At 38.6% G+C, this 20,844-nt stretch overlaps 1 protein-coding gene across 3 annotated transcripts in view; it reads right to left on the minus strand.

The window, feature by feature from the left end:
- The window catches only part of PPARGC1A (PPARG coactivator 1 alpha), a 631,109-nt gene that overhangs the window by 23,651 nt on the left and 586,614 nt on the right, over positions 1 to 20,844 (minus strand). For all 3 annotated transcript variants that reach the window (XM_045834042.1, XM_045834041.1, XM_045834040.1), the window contains 5 exons: positions 17,266 to 17,460; positions 15,337 to 15,459; positions 14,273 to 14,477; positions 10,272 to 10,317; positions 10,089 to 10,162 (listed from right to left, as the gene is read on the minus strand). In XM_045834042.1, the coding sequence (XP_045689998.1) occupies positions 10,089 to 10,162; positions 10,272 to 10,317; positions 14,273 to 14,477; positions 15,337 to 15,459; positions 17,266 to 17,460 (643 nt within the window). The remainder of the gene's footprint in view (positions 1 to 10,088; positions 10,163 to 10,271; positions 10,318 to 14,272; positions 14,478 to 15,336; positions 15,460 to 17,265; positions 17,461 to 20,844) is intronic.

The following is a 20,844-nucleotide window of genomic DNA, read 5'->3' on the forward strand; positions in this document are numbered from 1 at the left end:
TAACAGAGCCCTTACGTTGGGGGAAATGACATCAACATCCTAAAAACCTAGCTCCGTAAATCTTTTCATGACACCCCAAAATAAGGTAATTTTTACTTTTCCAGTAAGTTACTGCCAGGCTCAATCACTTGATACTTATTAGATATAGTTATATGGCCCCATGTGTACATTAGATTCCGTGTATGAGTGAGATCATACAGTATTTTTCTTTCACTGCCTGGCTTATTTCACTTAGCATAATGTTCTCCAGGTCCATCCACGCTGTCATGACAGGTAAAGTTGTCTTCTTTTTTATAGCTGGGTAGTATTCCCTTGTGTCAATGTCCACAGAGTTCATGGACATGGACAACAGGGCGGTGATGGCTGTGGGGGGGAGCGTGTATAAGGGGATGAAATGGTAACAAAAAAAATACAGTAAAGATTAAATTTTAAAAAATAGATATAGCTTACAGGGTCTTGCTTAGCTTTTCTGAATGTGAATTATATCTTGTTTCTTCAAGTAGATCATAAACTCTTAGTGGGATGTTGTTTGGTCTTATTTTTGAAAAAAATTTGTACTCATTTTTGTTTTTATTTTTCCACGTCCTCCATCATTACTTGATATCACATTTCAGTGGCCCAAGGATCCTTTGGGAAGCTGGTTAAACATTTTTAAAGTTATTTTTTTTATTTATCTATTTATTTATTTCTCTATCTATCTATTTATTTATTTTTAGAGAGGGGGAGAAAGAGAAGGAGAGGAGCGAAACATCAATCTGTTGCTTCTCATCCAAACCCTGACTGGGGACAGAACCTACAACCCAGACATGTGCCCCGACTGGGAATCGAACCGGCAACCTTTCACTTTGACGGACAGCACTCCAACCAACCGAACCACAGCAGTCAGGGCTGGTTAAACATCTTTAGTAAGATGATTCACAGAGCTCCTGTGAAGAGCCACTCTCCTACAGATCCCATGTGGCACGTTGCCTTCTACTCGGGTATATGTGTTTTGACAGACATTGTAGGCTTATGAAAAGAAACCCTAAACTTCAGAAACACCAAATTAGGCCACTATTAAAGAGAGACTAGTTCTATAAATAACTTAGCTATCTAGGGATTTTAAATATAGAAATTCTTTTCAGTCTCGAACATGTGAAACCCTTGTCCTAGTACCTAAGCTCATTATCACTTAAATAACTGATTCTCAAGTTGCTCTTGGGACTGACGGCACCTCGATTGTAGTTTCTTTGAGTTAAAAACAGAGCCTTCCACCTCCTTCACATATTGGGCAGCCTGCGGCAATGAACAGACAGTCACTGCACTCCTACTATGTGCCGGATGCCACCCACGCCAGCGGCTGGAGTTTCAGGGAGTCAGCCCCAGGGAATTTAAAAATTTTTTTTTTAATTAAGAGATGAGCCTTTAACATTTGAAGTAAGTGTATTTTCTTACACATATGCTTAAGATGTACAGACGCTCTCAGAGATAACCAAATATACCCAGGGAGTGAAATTATCAAGGCAATAAATTTCTGTCGGCACTACTTGTTAAAACAAATCAAGAATTCTTGCTTAGCAGATGGAAGTTACTTTAGCATTACTGAGTAGGTGGGTCTGGGGAAATAATTCAGATAACTCCCTAAACTTTTTTACTGTTTACTGAAACATCTTTAATCAGACAGTACCTTCAAGCAAGACTGAGAAATCTCAAGAATCGCAAGACCTCGAACCACCACCAGTGCCTAATTGAAAATCTATTTCCAGAGATAGTTGGGACCCAAAGCAAAACAGCGATGTAAGAAGCATTTTCTTTTCTTTTAACACTGTCAAACTTTTAAGAGCTGCCAATGGGACGGGGACCCCTGGCTGCACCCAAACTAATTGGATTTCTCTAACCCCATCTCTCCTACCCAAATTTCTCCCCCCTGCGGTAGGAAGACAGTCAATACCAATTCTGTCATGCCGCTACCTTTGCTCATCCTCTCACGAATCGCCAGGCCCTCAATTCCATCCCGCAAGCCTGAACCAACAGTGCTAATGCCGCCCATCACCTCCGGATTATTTCCTGTGTGTTGATTTTCTGGGGAATGTGTACATTTTGGTGTTGACAGTACAAGGTATATTCCATGCTCTCTCTTGAACTTAGCAGGTTTTGACAGATTTATGGGAGGACAGATGGCCATTACGGGCTGAAGGCTGACAAGAGGCAGTTCAGAGCATTGTTAACACACTTGCACAAACTCTCAGCAGTGCAGCTCTGTGCAGAATGTAATTCAGACTATAGCTTTTTTATTGCTGCCTATTTTCTTTTGTCAAAAGAGCCTGCTGTGCAGAGCAACAAATGGCTGCTATTACCCAGAATGTAATGGGTGTCAGACAAATCACGTAACACAAACAATCAAGAGTATGTAGGTCATATTTCAACAGAGCACAACCTTAGCAATATTTATGATTACTGCATTGAAATGTGCTCTATAATAAACAAGTACCTCTACATCACTCACACTTATGCACTTCTGCACAGCAAATCTGGGAGAAGTGGTACACACTCTACAGTCATCTTTTTAAACAGCCCTTTTATTTAAAAAAAAAGTCAGAGACAAGTTTTGTTTTGTTTTGTTTTTCATTATGTGCGTGCTATAAAACGATTTTCTTGGAGAAGTTCTCTTTTGGGTTTCTTTGTTTAATTGGATGGCTCTGGGAAATGGTGAGTCCTCTGCTCTGTCTTCTGTGCTCCACTATCCACCCACTGACTTCAGGAGGATCTTTACTTTAATAGTTTATAACATTTTACAGAACCTCCTGCCAAATCTGTGACTTGCTTTGGAGTTTCCTTGACAGTGAGATTTTTCTTCTGTGGCATGCCAATTCAGATGTTGCTTAAGGAAAAACAACAAGAGGATGAGTTTATAACATGTTTAAAAACTCACCGGCAAAGGAAGACTGGGCCAAGAGAAGGGTGTGACTTGTCCTACTCACAGATTTTGGGCCTCAAGAACTCGGAGGAGGTGTCAAGAGGGCATAGGAAGAAGGGCTGATACTCAGCATGAGTTGCTACACCAGTTACTAGAGTATTTTGTGGATCAAAGCTCCTCCGGTGCCCTCAGCCCAGCCCCAGCTTCCCCAGGACTCAGAGCAGCTCCACAGAGCCAGCAACCAAAGTGTTAAAAGTTGTCACGGAGGGGCCTCCCACACCTATCTGTGGCCAAGAGACCCTCTGCCTCTATTACTTTTTAAGTATTTCGATGCCACCCTTGATTATAAGGAACAAACTGGCCTTGCAGAAAAGCCTCAGAACATTCCTGTGACATGTGACTAATTCCCCAACTCTCGCTCCAGGAAGATGAAGATCTTATCAAGTGGCCCTCGTGCACTCTCGCACACAGCCGGGGCTGGAAAGGGGAGTGGGCTGAGGGGGAGCAGGACCCAGCTTTCCAGGTGGCTACCCCCAAAGCCTCCCAAGCTCATACAGGAGAGTACATTGCTTTGTTATTCTTGGCTTAAAAAAAAAAAGATACCGAACAGTACCATTTCCAGAGAAGAAAACTGAGGAACAAAGGAATGACCTTTCCCCATGTTGGGTCAAGAAGAACGAGACGACCACCAGAAAAATGAAGGGCACACCTGAAGCATGGCAGAAACCCCTGGCAGAAAGAGGCGCCGGCCACTGCAGCACGCCGCAAAGAGCATTCGCTGGGTCTCTCCCCCTTGGCTTCTCCAGGCACAAGAGTGGGTTATGTGACCTGTCAAAATCACTTTCCAGTTCTCTGCCACCGGGGTTTTCCTTTGAAAACTACTGACTACCGCTCGTATTCTGCTTTTCTCCAGCTCCCCGAAGAGGAGGCACACGCAAAAGAAGTAGATACCAAAAGGGGAGAGCAGATGCACTCTGTTTGTCAACATTCCATTGAGCACCATGAACTTTTAAACGGGAAGTCCAAGAGAGAAAATATGAAACTCCACATAAAGAAGACTGAAAAGTTACAAATTGATTGGCTAATGAGTGTTTTCTTTTTAAAATACACGTTCATGGATGTGCATGGAATGACTGCCCATTTGAATCAAGGGAAAACAGTCAGTGAAAAACAAATGACACAAAATCCCATGTCCACTATCATCACAGCCATGACGGGGAGGGGGATATATCAGGGCTATAGACCTAGTGTGTCACAGTGATGAGACTGTTGATTATTCTGCTTTTCTCATTTCCCTAAAATTAGTTACATTGCTTTTTATCACTTTGAGAGTACTAACAATAAAAATAATCTGCATATCCCTAGCCATATATACATGCATATACATATCCATGAAATTTTGGGGTCAGTCACTGGTCCCTAACCAAATGTCTTCATGTCTTATGGTGAAAACCATCATCTTACTCAGCTGACATTGCTTTGCCATTCCCATTTGGGAAACAAAAAGTCTAGCGCTCTGAAAAATCTCCATATGCAATAGATTGGAACGCCTTCTGCCAAAAGAGCATTCTCCTTCCTCTCATCTTGCTTTACTAACAGCTATTTTGAAATCAAATTAGTTTTTACACCTGTAAAAGAGAAGTGTTTTTTTACCAGCCAGAATGAGCTAGTTTGGGACAATCACGAAGTCAGAGCAGCTGGCAATCCCTAATAAAGCAAACTTCCTATCTCATCCCTCCTGTCTCCCAAAGACACTGCAGATGGGACAGAGGGATCATTCTGGAGGTCTTAGAATTTTGTTGACTCTTTATATTTCCACTTAAGTGTTTGGAAAAATTTCACGAACATGTGTGAGAGTAAAGAAAAACAAGACCCCAGAAAGGCCTGGGCAACAGCTAGATTCTGTTCTTTGGCCACGACCAAACAGAGTAAGTGTGTGTACATCAAGGATCCACAAACCAACAACGTGAACACTGTTTCTACCCCATCCACCACCGCCTTGCTGCACTTGTGGCAGACATCACTAATTGATCATGACATTCCTACTGAGCACAGACTTGGCCTTCAGAACTCCTCGACACAATGCTCCTGGCAGCCGATACCAGTCAATGACACTGGGCAAGTGAAATGAAACCTGTTTAACATAACAGATGCCTACTGCTATCTTTAAAATTCAGGCTTTAGGAAAGAAACAAAATGTCCAGCCAGACAGACCTGCTTTGAACCCAGGGTTCACCACAGAGCTAAAATCAACATACAACTTTTTTCTTAACAATGGAATGGGCAGGGAGTTAGAAAAGTGAGGTGCTATTAGGGAGTGCCTAACCTCCAAAATCCGTAGTAATCGCAGATGGAGCTGTTGGGGAGGGAATATCAAAGGGGAGATTTTTCTGCCCTTATTTGGTAAATCTCACACCCACATCAAAAAAGGTGTATATTCAATTGCATGGAGAATTCAGGGAACTTTGCCACACACACACACACACACACACACACACACACAACAATATATAATTTCATATATGAGACTGCCAAAGAGGAGATAACATTAATTTAATGAAAGGGAACAGGTAAAGATAATCAAAAGCTGAGAGGATGAACAACAAGGTGCAATGACCTTAGTAGGTAAAGTTAACATAGAAGTAGTAGTTAAAAAGCTATTATTTATTAAACACATATATGCTGATACTAGACTAAGACTTTTTCATGTTTTACCTCATTTAATCCTCATGGTGACTCAAGAAACTGTAGATGTGGTTATTACCTTCATCTGATGCATAAGGACCCTGAGTCTCACAGAAGTGTATTAAGTTGACCAAAAGCCAGACAACTCAGTAGGGGTAGACCAGAACTTGAACTTAGATTAGTCCAGTATCCCAGCCAAGGTTCCTCACAACTTCACTAAGCTATGCTGTCTGTTTTTTAAAATTCACAATAAATTACTTTTATTTGGAGTGCTGCTGCTTATAAAGTATATTGATTCAAGTTAAACCACACAAAATTGCCATTTTTGTATGTCCAAAATGGCTGAATGCTGATGATTTTATGTTTCAACCTATAATTTAGTCCTTTGAGTCAAACAATAATTTCATTTGGGAATTGTAAATAGGGTTTTAAAATTGAGGAATCTGAGACCCAGATAAGATTAAGGATATTGAGAAGGAGTCCCAGAAATAAAGAGATGAAGGAGGGAAAGTATTTGTGTTACCTTGCATAGTTCTCTACCGATTTCACTGCCCAGGCCAAATTCCTTCTTACCTAAACTTCTCTTTGATTTCCTGCTTCCTTGCTTCCGCTCCAGCAATATCTTCTCCCCTTCACACCCATACACTTTAAAATCTGATACACATGTTTTTCTCCCCTAGGGCTCCCCACCTTACCCTGTGGAGAACCCAATTTCTTCCAAACTCTTTTCCGTGGATCACCTCACTCACTCACTCACTGCAGGATGGTATTTGCCTTAATCTTTCTTTCAGTCCTGAACTGTCTTCATATTTTTTTCAGTCTTCTGCAATCATTGTACAGAACTTGACGCCTTGTTACAGGGTTCCCTTTGATAACTTCTTTCCTCCCTTTGGTGATTCTCTGAGGCATAATTAGTGTCTACTATGCAACACATTTGACTCAAGATTTCCAGAGGAAATGGAGATCATAAACATCACACATTTCAAACCCTTATAATATTTCTACAAAAAAAAAAGCAAAATAAAACTCTCCTCCACCCTCCTCCTTCTCCAGGCATCACCCTCCAGGCAACTTCCAAACTTCTCCCAGCTTTCTGGCGCATCCTCCAAGTTTCTCCTCTTCCCCTGCTTCCCGATAGCTTCCAATTCTTTCTCTTCCTCCAGGCAACTGGGCCCTGCCTCGGTTTCTCTCATTTGCACCTTCACACTTAAAACCACCTTGCTCAGCAAACTCAAAACCAGCCTCCATGCCAACAATCTTATCAGGTAACCAAATGTCATAAACAATAAATAATATTTTCCCTTTGTACTTCTTATGCAAAGTGTTCTTTTCTCCCAACAGCCTACAAGACCACACATTAAACACGGTATCATTTACTTAGCAGCTACTATGGGCCAAGTACTATGCTCCACAGATTAATCTCTATGCCTGACTCTTGTTGCACTCTATCCAGCAAGACCTAGCATTTTGCAAGAATGGGTAATGTGAAAAATGTGTTGTTCAATTGTTTTCCATTGTACCAAATAATCTTTTAAAGCACCAAGAAAAAAGGATTTAAGCTAGTAAGGTGAGTTCTGGTTCTCTAACAGAAATAAATCCACTGTACATATGTTTAAAAGATTATAAGTATTTTTAAAGTATTTTCTATAAATCTTTACTTGCCTTTCAATAGTGTAGACCACTAGTTATCAAAATTATAACTAAATTATTGAAAATTATGCATTATCAATAAGAGAAATATTAAAACTTCTGGCAAAAATATATCAAAGTAAGTCTTTTTTATAACAACATAATCTCATTAACAAATGGCATGCAATTTAAATAATGTGTTCATACGCATAAATTAACAAATCATTTTAAAAATGAAGACACCCAATGATAGCAAGGATGAAATAAAGCAAGTATATCCACAGAGTACTAATAGGACTATAAATGGAAATGCCCCTTTTGGAAAGCAGTGTGGCAATATATATCACAAAACCCCTAAGATATTTATGTCCTTATATTCAGTATGAATAACTACTAGAAATTTATTTTGAGAAAAATAATAAAAAATTTTATGAATGAAGATTTCCACTGCAATGCTATTTCAAATTGGTAACAACATAAATGTGTAACAGTAGGAGTATGAATAAGTAAATTTAGAAATACCTACTCAAACTAAGGTCACACAGTATTTTAAAAGCCTAATAATAAAGGGCTATGATAATACAAAATTCCTTTTTAAAGTGTTAATGGAAAAGTCTAGATGCAAAATATTATATATATATGTACAAAATGATCACAGATATATTAAAATATCCATAGAAAACAATGGTTTAAATATCTTTGCATCTTAGGACTCTGAATAATTTTTCTACCAGCCTGTATTAGTGACATTTTCACAGTAAACTTCATTATTTATAATCAGGGAACAATAAAAAGTGCTTCTTTAAAACAAAGCTTCATTTTACCATATCCCATGGAAGCTTTCTCAGTCCTCTCTAAACTGACTAATACAACAAGTGACTGACGAATACAACATTCTGAACATTCCTAGTTAATACATTCCTTTCCGTGAACTGGTTCCTCCTGTAAGTCACAGTAGGGCATTTTTCCAAACCAGTCAACAGCCATTATACTGGTGACTAAAATTATGTAAGAGAATAAAATATTATGTCTCACTAATAAAAATATCAGTGAGACAAATGTTGTTTCAATAAAAGGACCCGATAAGGACTAAAGGAAGGGCTGCCAATCTGGTTGCAGATGACTGCTGATAGAAAACGCTGAGGAAACATGGGAATTACAGTGTAATTTCCACAAAAATCACAAAACTCTAGGATGATCCTGTACTCAGAGTACCACACAATGTCTTTAAAACTTTTCTTTCGAAGAACGAGAAACAAAAAGTGGGGCCATATATAATGCAGTCAGTGAGGTTCGCGCCAAAAAGATGAATGAATCCCAGTCAGCACACTTAAGCTCCAAGTAAAGATCTATCTTTTACCAAAAATGGTATATTTTAATGTGTGTTTAGGATTTAAGCAAAAGTAAAATGATGAAACAGTATATACTTTCATCAAGTTTTTAGATAAACCCACCAAATACTCATTCTCATTGGTCAGGTGTGAAGGTCTCTACTACACATACCATATACACCCACAAGTAACTTATGATCATATATGTAAATGGTAATTTATTTAAATTATGTATGTGCTTATAGGCAAATATATATGTGTATATGTATATATGCATCTGAAGATACATGGGCATATATGTATGTATATGAGTCTACATACACACACACATAAAACATATATAAATACCATGACATTAACTACTCTACTGCTTTACCAAATCATGCAATCATGCAATAGACCTTTCATAAGAAGGTAATTTAGCAAACTCAAAGTGGGAAATTAAACTTGGTGACAATGACCATGGTGTGTGCAGGCACCACAGTTCTGGTTGAAAGCATCTTGTTTAACTTACTGTTCCTTTACCCTTATCAGCAATGGCCAGAGCCAAGGAACTTCTTGTTCAGACATCCTAAGATTCACTTTCTGCTGGGGTTCAAGGACCTAAACTTAATGCACTTGTGCAAAGACACCATTTACAACCAACTCAGAAGCCAGCTTTGGAACTCGGCTTTAATAAGTTTCTGAGGTCAGTCCAAGTTTTTAGTGCTCCTTCCTCTTCAGTATGTGAAGTCAAGACTGGCTAAATGAGTTCAGAAGTCCAAATGGTGAAGAAAATAGCTCTTCTTTAAAATATATATAAGAACGTGTATTGGTGAATGGGCATATTTTCATTTTTCTCCTTGGCTGAAAAGATATTAAAATGGTAACATACAGAGGAGAGCATGACACTGGTAGGTACACCAGACAGTGAGAAAACATCCCAAGGGAAACATCGGGGGAAGTACACCTGGCTGCAAACCACTGCTCCTGGCTTTCTAGCTCCTGATCTTGGGCACGTTACTTAACATCTCTGAACCATATTTCCTCATCTTAAGAATGAGAGAACCACCACCATCCTTATGAGGTTTTGGGAAATTAGCCCAAACCACGCACATGCCTGGCACACTTATTGAGTGAGGGATCAGTAAATGTTTGTTTCTCCACTTCCTCAAGTTTTGGTGTCTTAATCTAAAATAGGGGTATTTGAGGATCCACAACAGTAACACATACACGGTGGGGCAAAAGTAGGTTTACAGTTGTTTGTATGGGAAATAATATAATAATTAATAAACAGTATAAGAATAAACTGTTTCGCATTCTTACGACTGTAAACCTACTTTTGCTCTGCCTTGTACACATCAGAGACTCTGCCTCAAGTCTGACCCATAATAAATGTCTTCTCATTAAAAAAATAAACAACTAGAAATACAAATAGATAAGTTCATATCCAATGTTGCTTGTTCTCCATTAATTTCATTAATCACATAAGGGAAACACTCTACTATGTAATATATATTTCACACACACACAGACACACACAATTCCCAGTGAAATATAAGGCTCACCTGCAGTTCCAGAGAGTTCCACACTTAAGGTTCGTTCAATAGTCTTGTTCTCAAATGGGGAACCCTTGGGGTCACTGGAAGATATGGCACATTTATAAAAACAAACTGAAATGGAGTTGCTGTAGCCAAATGTATTAGAACCCCCTTCCCTTTCTGAAAATGGTTACGTTTCTTAATACTTACTTTGGTGACTCTGGGGTCAGAGGAAGAGATAAAGTTGTTGGTTTGGCTAAAGGGAAAAAAAGGAAACTAATTATGAAATATTGAGTGTTTGTTTTAGATTTGTTTTCTTTCTACAACAGTCAGGTTGGAAACTGGAAAATGGAAAACAAAAGTAAGGAAATCTCTAAATATTGGCTCAAAGTCAGACAACAGTCCATTATGCTAAAAAAAATTCCAAACAACATTTGCATCAGGAAACTATCGTTCAAAAAGAATACAAAAATAGAAATTAAAAAAAATGTAGCCTCCCCATTAAGGATGCAAAATTTGCATCATACCATCAGAGAGAAATAATGTTTTCTATTTTAATTTGGAATACAGTACATGGTTTGTTTAGACAAGAAAAGAGCAGAGTAACTACAAGACAACAGAACGTTATGAATATTCAGTTGATTTCTCCCTTAAAATGCATAATTTTATATCTAGCTTGAGACTAGGTATTTGTACAAGGCCAAAGCTCACACAATAACCATCCCAGTCACTAAAAATTCATTGTGAGATATGGCAAGTTGTGTACATCGACCCAGGCAGTTGGGAAAGGGTTCAGATCCCCAAATTGAACAGACGAGTAAAGTAAGGTATTATGTTTATCAGCCGAGAGACCCATGGATTTTCAAAGAGAGCTCATCTACTTCCTTTTATGCTTCCTAAATTTTACCTCCTACAGAAGGCATTTCCCAATTATGAAGGGTGTAGTAAGAATCTTCTTCTTACTCCAAAATTCCTATTGCTTCTCTTCACCAGTCTTGTATTTTCATCAGAAGGAGAGGAAAACATGACGAAAAGTGCCCTTGGGATACATATCTATGTATTATGTATACATACTTATCTACAAAGATATATTTATACATGCGTCAATTTTTTTCTTAGTAAAATAACTGCTTTCAAAAGGTCAAGAGATAGTCATTTGTGCAATGAAAACTATGGAACTGAAATCAAAAAGGTCTTTAAAATAAACTTCCTTATTTTATGGGGGAAAACCTTGAGAAAAATCTTTGGAGATGCTAAATCATATTGCCAGAGCCATAAAACTAGCTACTGGCAGAGTTGGTCCAGAATGTTTCCTTTCTCCTTATTATCAAAAGGAACTGCAACCAATAGATACTAAAGTAAATGAATCAACCCCAGTAATGAAGGTTTTTTGAAATGTAAAAATATTATTTATATCCAAATTAGGCTGAAATTAGGTACTTTACTTGGATAAATAGTATTTACATATTTAATTTGTAGATTTAGATTTAGTTTTTAAACAATGGAATGGTTTATCATCTCTCCAATGTGTATTCAGAAATTCAGAGCTCATGCTGTCTTCTCCAAATTAGAAACATTGATTGATTGGCTTTTTCATACATACAGACAAATGAACACGTTTTACATTATTTTTTTACGATGTCTGTTATAATCAGTCTTTCAAAAAGAGCACCTTATGAAAAAATTTTACCAAATTTTATCGTGCTCAATTAATAATTAAGATAATGTATACAGGTTCTATAGAAATGTTACCAGTTATGAACCATGTCCTATTTCACAACATAAATGTACATTGAATATCAGTCAGTAGAATTCCAGTTTTCAAGGTGTACAGTAGGCTATCTGGAGTGCTCAAAGGAAGACCTCCAAAATTCTGATATTTGGGTACAGGTAAGGCCAAGGGCAATGGAAAAAAAGGGGTGGGCAGTAGCCATATTTAATGGGACCAAAGGTACACAGGAAATGAGGGCCATAAGAAGGGCATAGCTCAAGCCATATGCAAATTCTGATCTTCCAGCCTGCCAAGGCTCACAAAAGCTACCCCTAAAGGAACACTGATTTGGGTCATTCAGAGTTCAACCCACATTGTTCTAACGACTAGGAGACCAGAGACTCTATGATCCTTGAGGGCAGGAAGTAATCTTTTGTTTTCTGTAGATCATGATATTGTTGATGAAGGAACACATTAGCAAATGAATGAGTAAGTGAGTAAGTGGGACAACAAGCTGTGCTGAAGACCAGACCATTATCCAAGGAACTTAAAAGAAGCTGACCCCATAATGTTACAAAAAGCACACAGGCAGTTCAGTGAGAAAAAAATTACAATACATTAAGAAAGGTAATCTCAGTAGATCCTCTCAGTTATCATCTCCAATAGTTGACATGTTTTTCATTTATTTTCAAATTTTGAATAATAATTTAAATAACCCCTGAAGCTGAGCATTTATTTCCTGTTGGCTATTAACAGCCAATCATGTTTATTTTCTTTTAGGCCTTTAATAACTACAAGAATATATATATATATATATTTGTCAAAAGGGTTTATTCTGGGATAAGTTTCTATGCTGCACCACAGACATACAACATATACCTTTAAAAGAAAAAGCATGTCTCCTCTTCTGAAGAATATTCCTTCCAATTGAATTCCTCATGGCCATCATTTGTAACAGTTTACATTAATATTTGGTGGTAAGCAAATTTAAAAATTAAAAAAAAAGAATCTCAAAATCCAAAAGGACCAATTAAAGTTGTTTTAAAAATCTTTTAAAAGGCCGCTGGGCTGGGTTCACTGACTACAAGGCTTCGTGGGGCTCACGACTTCACCGTCAGCTCCAGAAAGTGCTCCCTGTGACTAGCAGGAGGTGGAGAGTGAGCCCAGCCGGCTTCCCTTCACCTGAGGCCTCCAACAGCCAGGGGTCCCATCCCCACCTTGCCATCTGCCCTCCCCGCACCCCCACCCCGGCCCCCAGCATGGCTGGCTCTGCTCTGGGGAAAACTCTTCCAGAGGGTGAGTGAGGGGCCCCGATCAGGGCTAAACAAGCTAAGAGAATTGGGCTTGTTTCGGTAAACACGTTTCTATTTCCCTGAACTGACAGAAAGGAACAGGTAACCTAACTGGGAGCCAATTTAAAACACAAACGGAAAGCTCCTGAAAGTTCTGGGCTTATGGTGAGGTGGGGATGAGAGGGGGAGATTCACAACACTGGGAAGGAAGACATTTTTGAAAAGCAGCAGCAACAGCATACCTTTGCAAAATAATCATGGTTCAAAACATGGATGAGGGGCTACCGCTCTGCAGCTGGACAGGGACGTTGGGGAAACAAAAGGAAAAAAAAAGGTGGGTGTTTATAAATGCTCTGTTGGAATATGCCTACTTCCACTACAGGGGCAAAGGTCAAGTGCACTTGGAAACTGGAATATTTTAAAGCAACAGTAACTTTCAATAAGTTCTTTTTAGGCCTCTAACACTAGACTACTTTGAGAGAAGGAGCCAAAAGGAAAGGAAATGATCTCTCTGCCAAGAGAGGTTTTCCCCAAATCACCCTGATCTGCCTCAGAAGTGTCAGCCTTCTAGTAACATATAGGGATAAAAAAATATCAACTTAGATGTTTTGTTTAATCCAGGCAGTGTTTTTTAAAGATAGACCACAAATTTAAAACATTCTAGGAATTCCCGAATCCTTATTTACAAAATAAAACCTAAATCTATGAGCTTAACATGTACTCTTTAAAAAGGTGCACTTAATCACAAGACGCTGCATATTTGTTATTTACAGTTCCTTAACGTATATACACACAGCAAATCAAAAATGCCTTATTTGGTCCACTATTGAAAGGGGGGAAAAATGAAAGCTCTGTAATGAATTGCCTAGCCCAGCTTGCTGAGAACTTCAGTTTTCTCAGCATTTCAGAGTTCATGTAAACGCTCTCTGAGGTTACAATGCTCCCGACTTTGTCACCCCCCACCATCCAGCTAACGTTTCAGGTGCTATTTGTTGGTTATGAATCAGGCTGCATATCAGCTAAACAGGATATGTTCAACCTGAGTCCAAGGAAGGGTTTTTCCCTCATCTACAATGAAGTGCTGAATTCTCTTTCCAGAGAGGCACCAGGGGAACGGAAGCCCGAAGTTTGGGCATCGTCAGCCCGGTATCGGCGGCCCTTGACTTCAGCGCCCTCGCCCACCGCGCGCGCTTCGGCGCCCAGCCTACCTTGTAAATGCTGGGACTGCGGTTGCGTGTGGGACTTCTTTTTGGAGGTGCATTTGTCTCTGCTGCTGTTCCTGGTCTCTGCGGGTTTGGTGTGAGGAGGGTCATCGTTTGTGGTCAGATACTTGAGAAGCTCCGAGCAGGGACGTCTTTGTGGCTTTTGCTGTTGACAAATGCTCTTCGCTTTATTGCTCCATGAATTCTCAGTCTTAAAAACAAGGCATAAAGAAAGCTAAAATTAGTGAACTGAACCTTAGCAGAATGGATATAGGTTTTCTGAAGAGATGAGATTTTCAATGAAGTGTTCAGTCTAAGTGTACTAGATCTATGAGCTGTGAATAATTGTTTGCAGAACAAGGGAAGAAAATTACATTTAAAATTCCTAAATGACATTTATGCAGCTTTTTATTTCATTTCTCCTACATTGCAATGTTCTTACTCAGCAACATGTAACTAACAAGACCCTATAGCGCCTTTACTGTGAACAAAAAAAAATAAACTGGTTTAAACCTTAATTTGCTACTGATTGCTAGAGCCCAGTATTCACAATTCTCTTAAGTACCCCTTAACGCTCCCTTTTCACTCACAGTGAATGGCAAGACAAACATTGTTTAATACAGCCCGCTAACCGAATTATGTCATTGCCAGCATTCCATCCAATTAATGGCAGAGATAGATCTTTTGCGGTGATTCTGGAGCAATCTTTCTCAGGTTAGACAGCTGGCGAAATGGCAATCCTGCATCTTAAAGTCACTTATAGATAATACCAGCCTACCAGCCAAGTAAAGTGTAGCCCGCATTGCTGCCTGTATTAACAAAGTGGGCAAGGAGTAACAGACGGTGGGCCTTCCCTTCCAATTGTCCAAAGACAAATGAACTCTTCCTAGTTTAAATGAGCAAGCGTGCTGCTTCTGAAAACTCATTTCAAAATTGGTTTTACCATCCTGAACCAGCTGCGGGGTCCCAGTGGAATGAACACATATAAATAAAACTACAATTTGTTTTATAGCTTCAAGCAAAAACCCTTTGTTACATTCCCTCCTGTATTAAGAAGTTTACTTTTGTACCTTAACGACTGCAGGGTTTGTTCTGATCCTGTGATTATGGTTTGCATGGTTCTGGGCACTGAGACCACTGCATTCATTATAACTTAGCTGAGTGTTGGCTGGTGCCAGTAAGAGCTTCTTGAGCTAGAAAAATAACAAAGAAGGGGAAAGGCAAGAAAATGATGAGTCTTCTAAGAATTCGAATACGTTATTAATATTTTAACCTTAAAATCAATTAATTATAACTATAAAAAGTAATTCTATCACTCTCTAATTACATCACACCTTACCACAAAAGCACTCACAAAAATGTATTTTTAATAAGTAAGAAAGTATGGCATCACACCACCAACTATGAAAGGATCTCCTTTTCCTACAGTTGAGACTTAGTATTACTACCTAAATTTTTCTTTTACATAAAAGAAGGCAAAAGGATCTTCCTAAAAGGATTTCCAAACCACTACTAGGGGAGAAAAACTGCCTTGCTCAATGAGGACTTGGGGAGTGAGGATGGAATACATGGACATTTTTCCCTCCATCACCCAAATCAATCAAGTGGCAATAAAGGACTGATCCTGTGATGTTTTGCATCAAGTTGCAGTCAAGTACACCACTTCACTGATTCAAAGAACGTTTGGATCAAAGAGTGGCTATCACTGAAGAAGATCTGTGAGTAGGCAGAGTCCAGAGATGTGGGTGCTGGTTGGGGCAAAGCAGTGACTATCTCTTGACCTCTGCTTCTTTGGTTGAGTTGAGGGCCTTCCAGGACCTCCCTGCTTAGGCTAGTAGTATGACTCTAGGTCAACAACATGTCCCGGCTGAACCAATTGTGTGAATGAAAATCATCTGGTATCAATGTTAAAAAAAAACAGAGTCCTAGGCAGCAAAGCCAACAATACTGAAAAGTAGAGAAATGGGGGAATAAATAACAATCACTTATGAGATATTTTCTCCTGGACTAGAATTCTCAGAAGGCCAGAAATTCAAATAGGGTCTCCATATGTTTACATGGAGTGCTTTTAACATTTAAAAATTTAGAAATGAGAAGAAACAACCTCTAAATGGCACGTCAAAGCACATTAGTAAACTTGGGAGGATGGCATTCTGTAATTTACATAGCATGTTCTTGCATCAGATTTATAGCAAATGACAAATGGTCACCACAGATGAGAAGGTAAACCTGCGTCTCCGAACTAATAACATTCTGGTCAAGCACTGCACTGAAAAGAAAATTCACCCTTTATTCCCAACGAATTCACTCTCCGTCGCCTACCATAAATTTTCGTAACTCTGGTTGCAAATGTGCTATTGTTTTTCAATCTTCATAAGAATTATGGATGCAAAACCTTAAGATACCACAAACCCCTTGATATACTTTCTATTTCTAGAATTTTATGCATAAGAATAGAACTACAAATATAATACAATTTATGATAGTAAAAAGTGGGGGGACAAGACTAAATATCTAAAACTCCATAGGGATTGCTTAATAAATCAGGGCATCTTCAAATAATAAAATACTATACAACCATTAAAAATAATGAGCACATTTAAAATTCACAAACTTGTTGATGATATATCTTAAGAAAAGAAGAGATTGCAATCATTTGCATATTATAAGTTATTAGAAATTACAGGTGAATTTTTTAGTCTATTTTTTTTGGTTGTCCACATTTTCTAAATTTCTACCATGAACATAAATAATACTAAGAAATAAGCACACACTCATAGGCACAATAGTTCTAAAAACACAGTAAGATAACATGAAGGCTGTATCATCAATAGTATTAAACACAGAATCACAGAATATGCGACTCTGAGGGTGCTTGGGGATTCTTTCAGCATCAGTCTCAATTAGAAACCTAGGCCTTATTGTGACTACATCATACCCATGCGGCGGGTAGCCAGAGGCAACTCCAATTCCTGTTAAACAGTAGGAAGGGTTCTTACTAGAGACGGCTCTTCAGCCTCCTGAGGCGGAGGGGTGCCGTCAGGCATGGAGGAAGGACTGGCCTCATTCTCGGTGGTCACATCTCCATCTGTCAGCGCATCAAATGAGGGCAATCCGTCTTCATCCACAGGGAGGCTGTCCAGTGTCTCTGTGAGGACTGCTAGCAAGTTCGCCTCATTTTCTTCATCTATCTTCTGCAAAAACAGAAAAACAGGAGAAGATGTGAGTTGACACTGGGAGACAGGTAACACTAGTAGTAGTGTAGATGGAACATGGTTAGCCAAATGGGTAAACGATACATGAAATTTGAATGCCCATGCCAGCACACAGAGATCGTGTCTTCCTCAAACTCCGAATTCAGTTTTGGTCTGAAACACACAATTAATTAATACCTCTATGGTACCAATTTCTGATTGTCCAGCTGTCCAGTTTAGCAATGTATTATGGCAGTGCTTAATACGGCTGTATATAATTCTGTCTTGTCCAGTCATTTTCCTCATGTCTATGTCTTGTTTCCCTAACTAAGAGATAATTCAGAGAGTCACGGGACCTGAAAGAATTTTAACCATCATCCACTTCATCTTCACATACACATTTCAATCTCCACAGCCTACCTGCCGAAATGTGTACAACACCATAAACATCACCAGAAACCAAAACTATACCAAGAGAAACCATACGCTTTCATGATTTCAATTATAATGACATCACTGAACCCTTCATATTTTACATATTTTTTCACTAACGTCAGTCCCAACTTTAGCTGTAAATCTATCACTGCATCCTGGACATCTCTACCTGCGAATAGCTCCCTCATCTCCAAAACCCCAACTTAGGACCACTCATGACAAAACTACTATTTCTCTTCACTTGTCACATTTGGGGAACAATTCTTTGGACCTAAACTCTGGAACTACCTTGAGTCCTCTCCCTCTGTCCCATCACTAAGTACAGTCTTACTTTGTAACATCTCTTAAAGGTATTCATTGTTTGAGTCCAGGGTACAATTCTCGTGCAAACTTACTTCTAATGGGGGCTCCTCCAAACAGACTCTAACTCATCTTCCCACATTCATTCCCACCAACACACTCTTGGAAAGGCAGTGTTCACTTATTCATCGCACAAATATTTTTGAACACCTCATCTATGTCAAGACTGTGTTCGGTGTTGAAGGTACAAAGAAACAAGACAAAACTGAGACCTTCCACTCCAATGGAAGGGAAGAACCTGTAAACAGTGTATTATAAAAAAATAATGCTGACTTCAGTACTTTCAAAATCTCCCAAACTGGAGCTTATGCACCATTATTTACAGTGCAATGTGCTATATTCATGCACCTCGGCAACCAACGCTGGGCACAGAGTATGGGTATAGTCATTGGTTACTTGCTGAATAATTCATTGGTCTGCATTTACGGCATAGAACATATGTTGCATATACCACTTTTTCCCCTTCTTTTAGCACTTCACATTGTTTGTTCTTACTAGAACAAACTTACATTTCTTATTGTTTGTTCAATTTGAACTTTTTTAAAAAGTTCAGTATGCTATGACATTAACAATCTAAATTATCTCAAATAGGTTCCATTACAAAGTGCACCGAAGCTGCTGACATCTAAAGAAGCCAGTGGGGCCCAAACTTCCTTTCTCTCTAGTACTGAACTCCAGTTAATTGACCTGACAAAATTACAAGAACCACAGAATAAGACAGCTAATCAGAAAATCAAAATGTATTACTAGACAAATTAGGCAGGCCTTTATCATGTATACATTCTATTTTCACATTACAAAAATTGTTTTTCCTCATTACTGATCAGCATCCAGACTTCTTTTTGGATTCAAGGGGCTAATAAGAGCTTTTTGCTGTTCACAGAAGACTTTACTGGGCATTTTTTTTTACATTTGCATATGGCTCCACCCTCATGCCGCTGGACTGGACTTGATGTCCTGAGTGGAGTGACCACTCTGTGAGTTTTAAGACTCGAATGCACAAGATGACACTGAGGCAGAAGGGATACAATGCTCACTTCGAAATGGTTCCACTTCCTTCCCCAAACTGACCCCTTCCTTAAAATCCAAATTGCTTAATTCAATGATAAACCCTCATTGAACACCCTTCTTTTCCCCCCAGGTCTTTTGGACAATGTAATTTTAATAATAAAGATACTGAAATGATCCTCCTTTATTTTCTAGCTAGAATTGTGATTTGGGAACCAAAGATTCCAATCTTCTTTTTATTTTAATTTAGATTTCACCTCATACTAAAAATACCAAACCAGGTTATTAAACTGTTTTGATTAAAATTTATAATTAAATGAAATATATATTTTAAATATCCCCAAGTCGTGACATTTACATTAATGTAAATATGTGCATATTATCTAATTAAGATAATTTTGAAAATATCTCAAACACACACATAAACATGCACACTTTCAGTCAATTGGACATTTTTTCCTCAGTACCCCAATTTTTATAACAACTTATTTCAAGTTTAAAATTGTTCAAGAAAAAAATAGTCAAGAACTAGTAAATGAGCAATTTTGTTTACCCCAATTTAAATGTTGTGTTTGGCTTTTCCGCAATATTACAAGTCTCTGTTTGCTTTCAATCACATAGTACAATAGCGCCTTAGTTTTATCCCTGGTGTAAACAAACTACAATAACTCCAGTCAAGTCAAAATGACAAAGAACACTTACATTAACTAGTTTTTTCCAATTTCATTAATAAGCCTGGGTGAATGTACACCAAATACAATGGCAGAAATATTGGAGCTTGATAATGTTATAATTAATTTACAAGATCTGATTAAACCACCAACTATTTTAATTCTCCTCTCTACTGGAACCACAAGGAGGAGGAGAGTGTTGTGGGATGGAAGATTAGAATTGTGTGCGCCTTGGGGTTTGGCAGTAGAGTGGCTGGTTTTCAACTAGTGTGGATCAGTAGGGCTTTAATCACCATTTACAGTCAGGGTTTATCAGAAATAGTTTAAATGTTCTCATTATCATCCCTATATATGGATGACTTTGAGAGGTGCTCCAAGACCAATTATTTTAGGACAATTGTTCTTGAACCAAAGCAGAAAAGAATGTTATTATTTCAAATACTCTGTTTTCTTTAACCATAAAAGAACGGGGTGGGGGGGTGGAAAGTCTGATCTATATCGAGCATACTTTTCTGTGGAAGCCCAACAGACATTCCTACATGTAAACTCGAGTGGACATGGCTCCTAACCACAGCAATTTTGATTAGTTCACATGAGTTACAACAATCAAACACCCCCGAGAAGGCAATGGATGTGACAAAAAGAACTCTGTTAAACAATTAATGTCACTTTCCATTATTGCTTTGGTCCCAATTTACAAAGCAAATAAATCAAAGTTATTGCAGATGAAGCCCACTGGCCTAGGAATAGCTGTGTGTTCACAAGTGACAGGTCATGGAAACACATTAGTCAGTAAAACGACATTGCACGATAACCTTTCAAAGCCTCAGCTCCGCTAGTGCTTTCTAGATACTGAACATGACTGTTCTAACAAAAATATACAGAAAAGCGCGAGGCGAGAAGGAGAGAG

This window comes from Phyllostomus hastatus, unplaced genomic scaffold (assembly GCF_019186645.2).
Source record: "Phyllostomus hastatus isolate PE091 unplaced genomic scaffold, TTU_PhHast_1.1 phas_contig_196, whole genome shotgun sequence".
NCBI classification, from domain to species: Eukaryota; Metazoa; Chordata; class Mammalia; order Chiroptera; family Phyllostomidae; genus Phyllostomus; species Phyllostomus hastatus.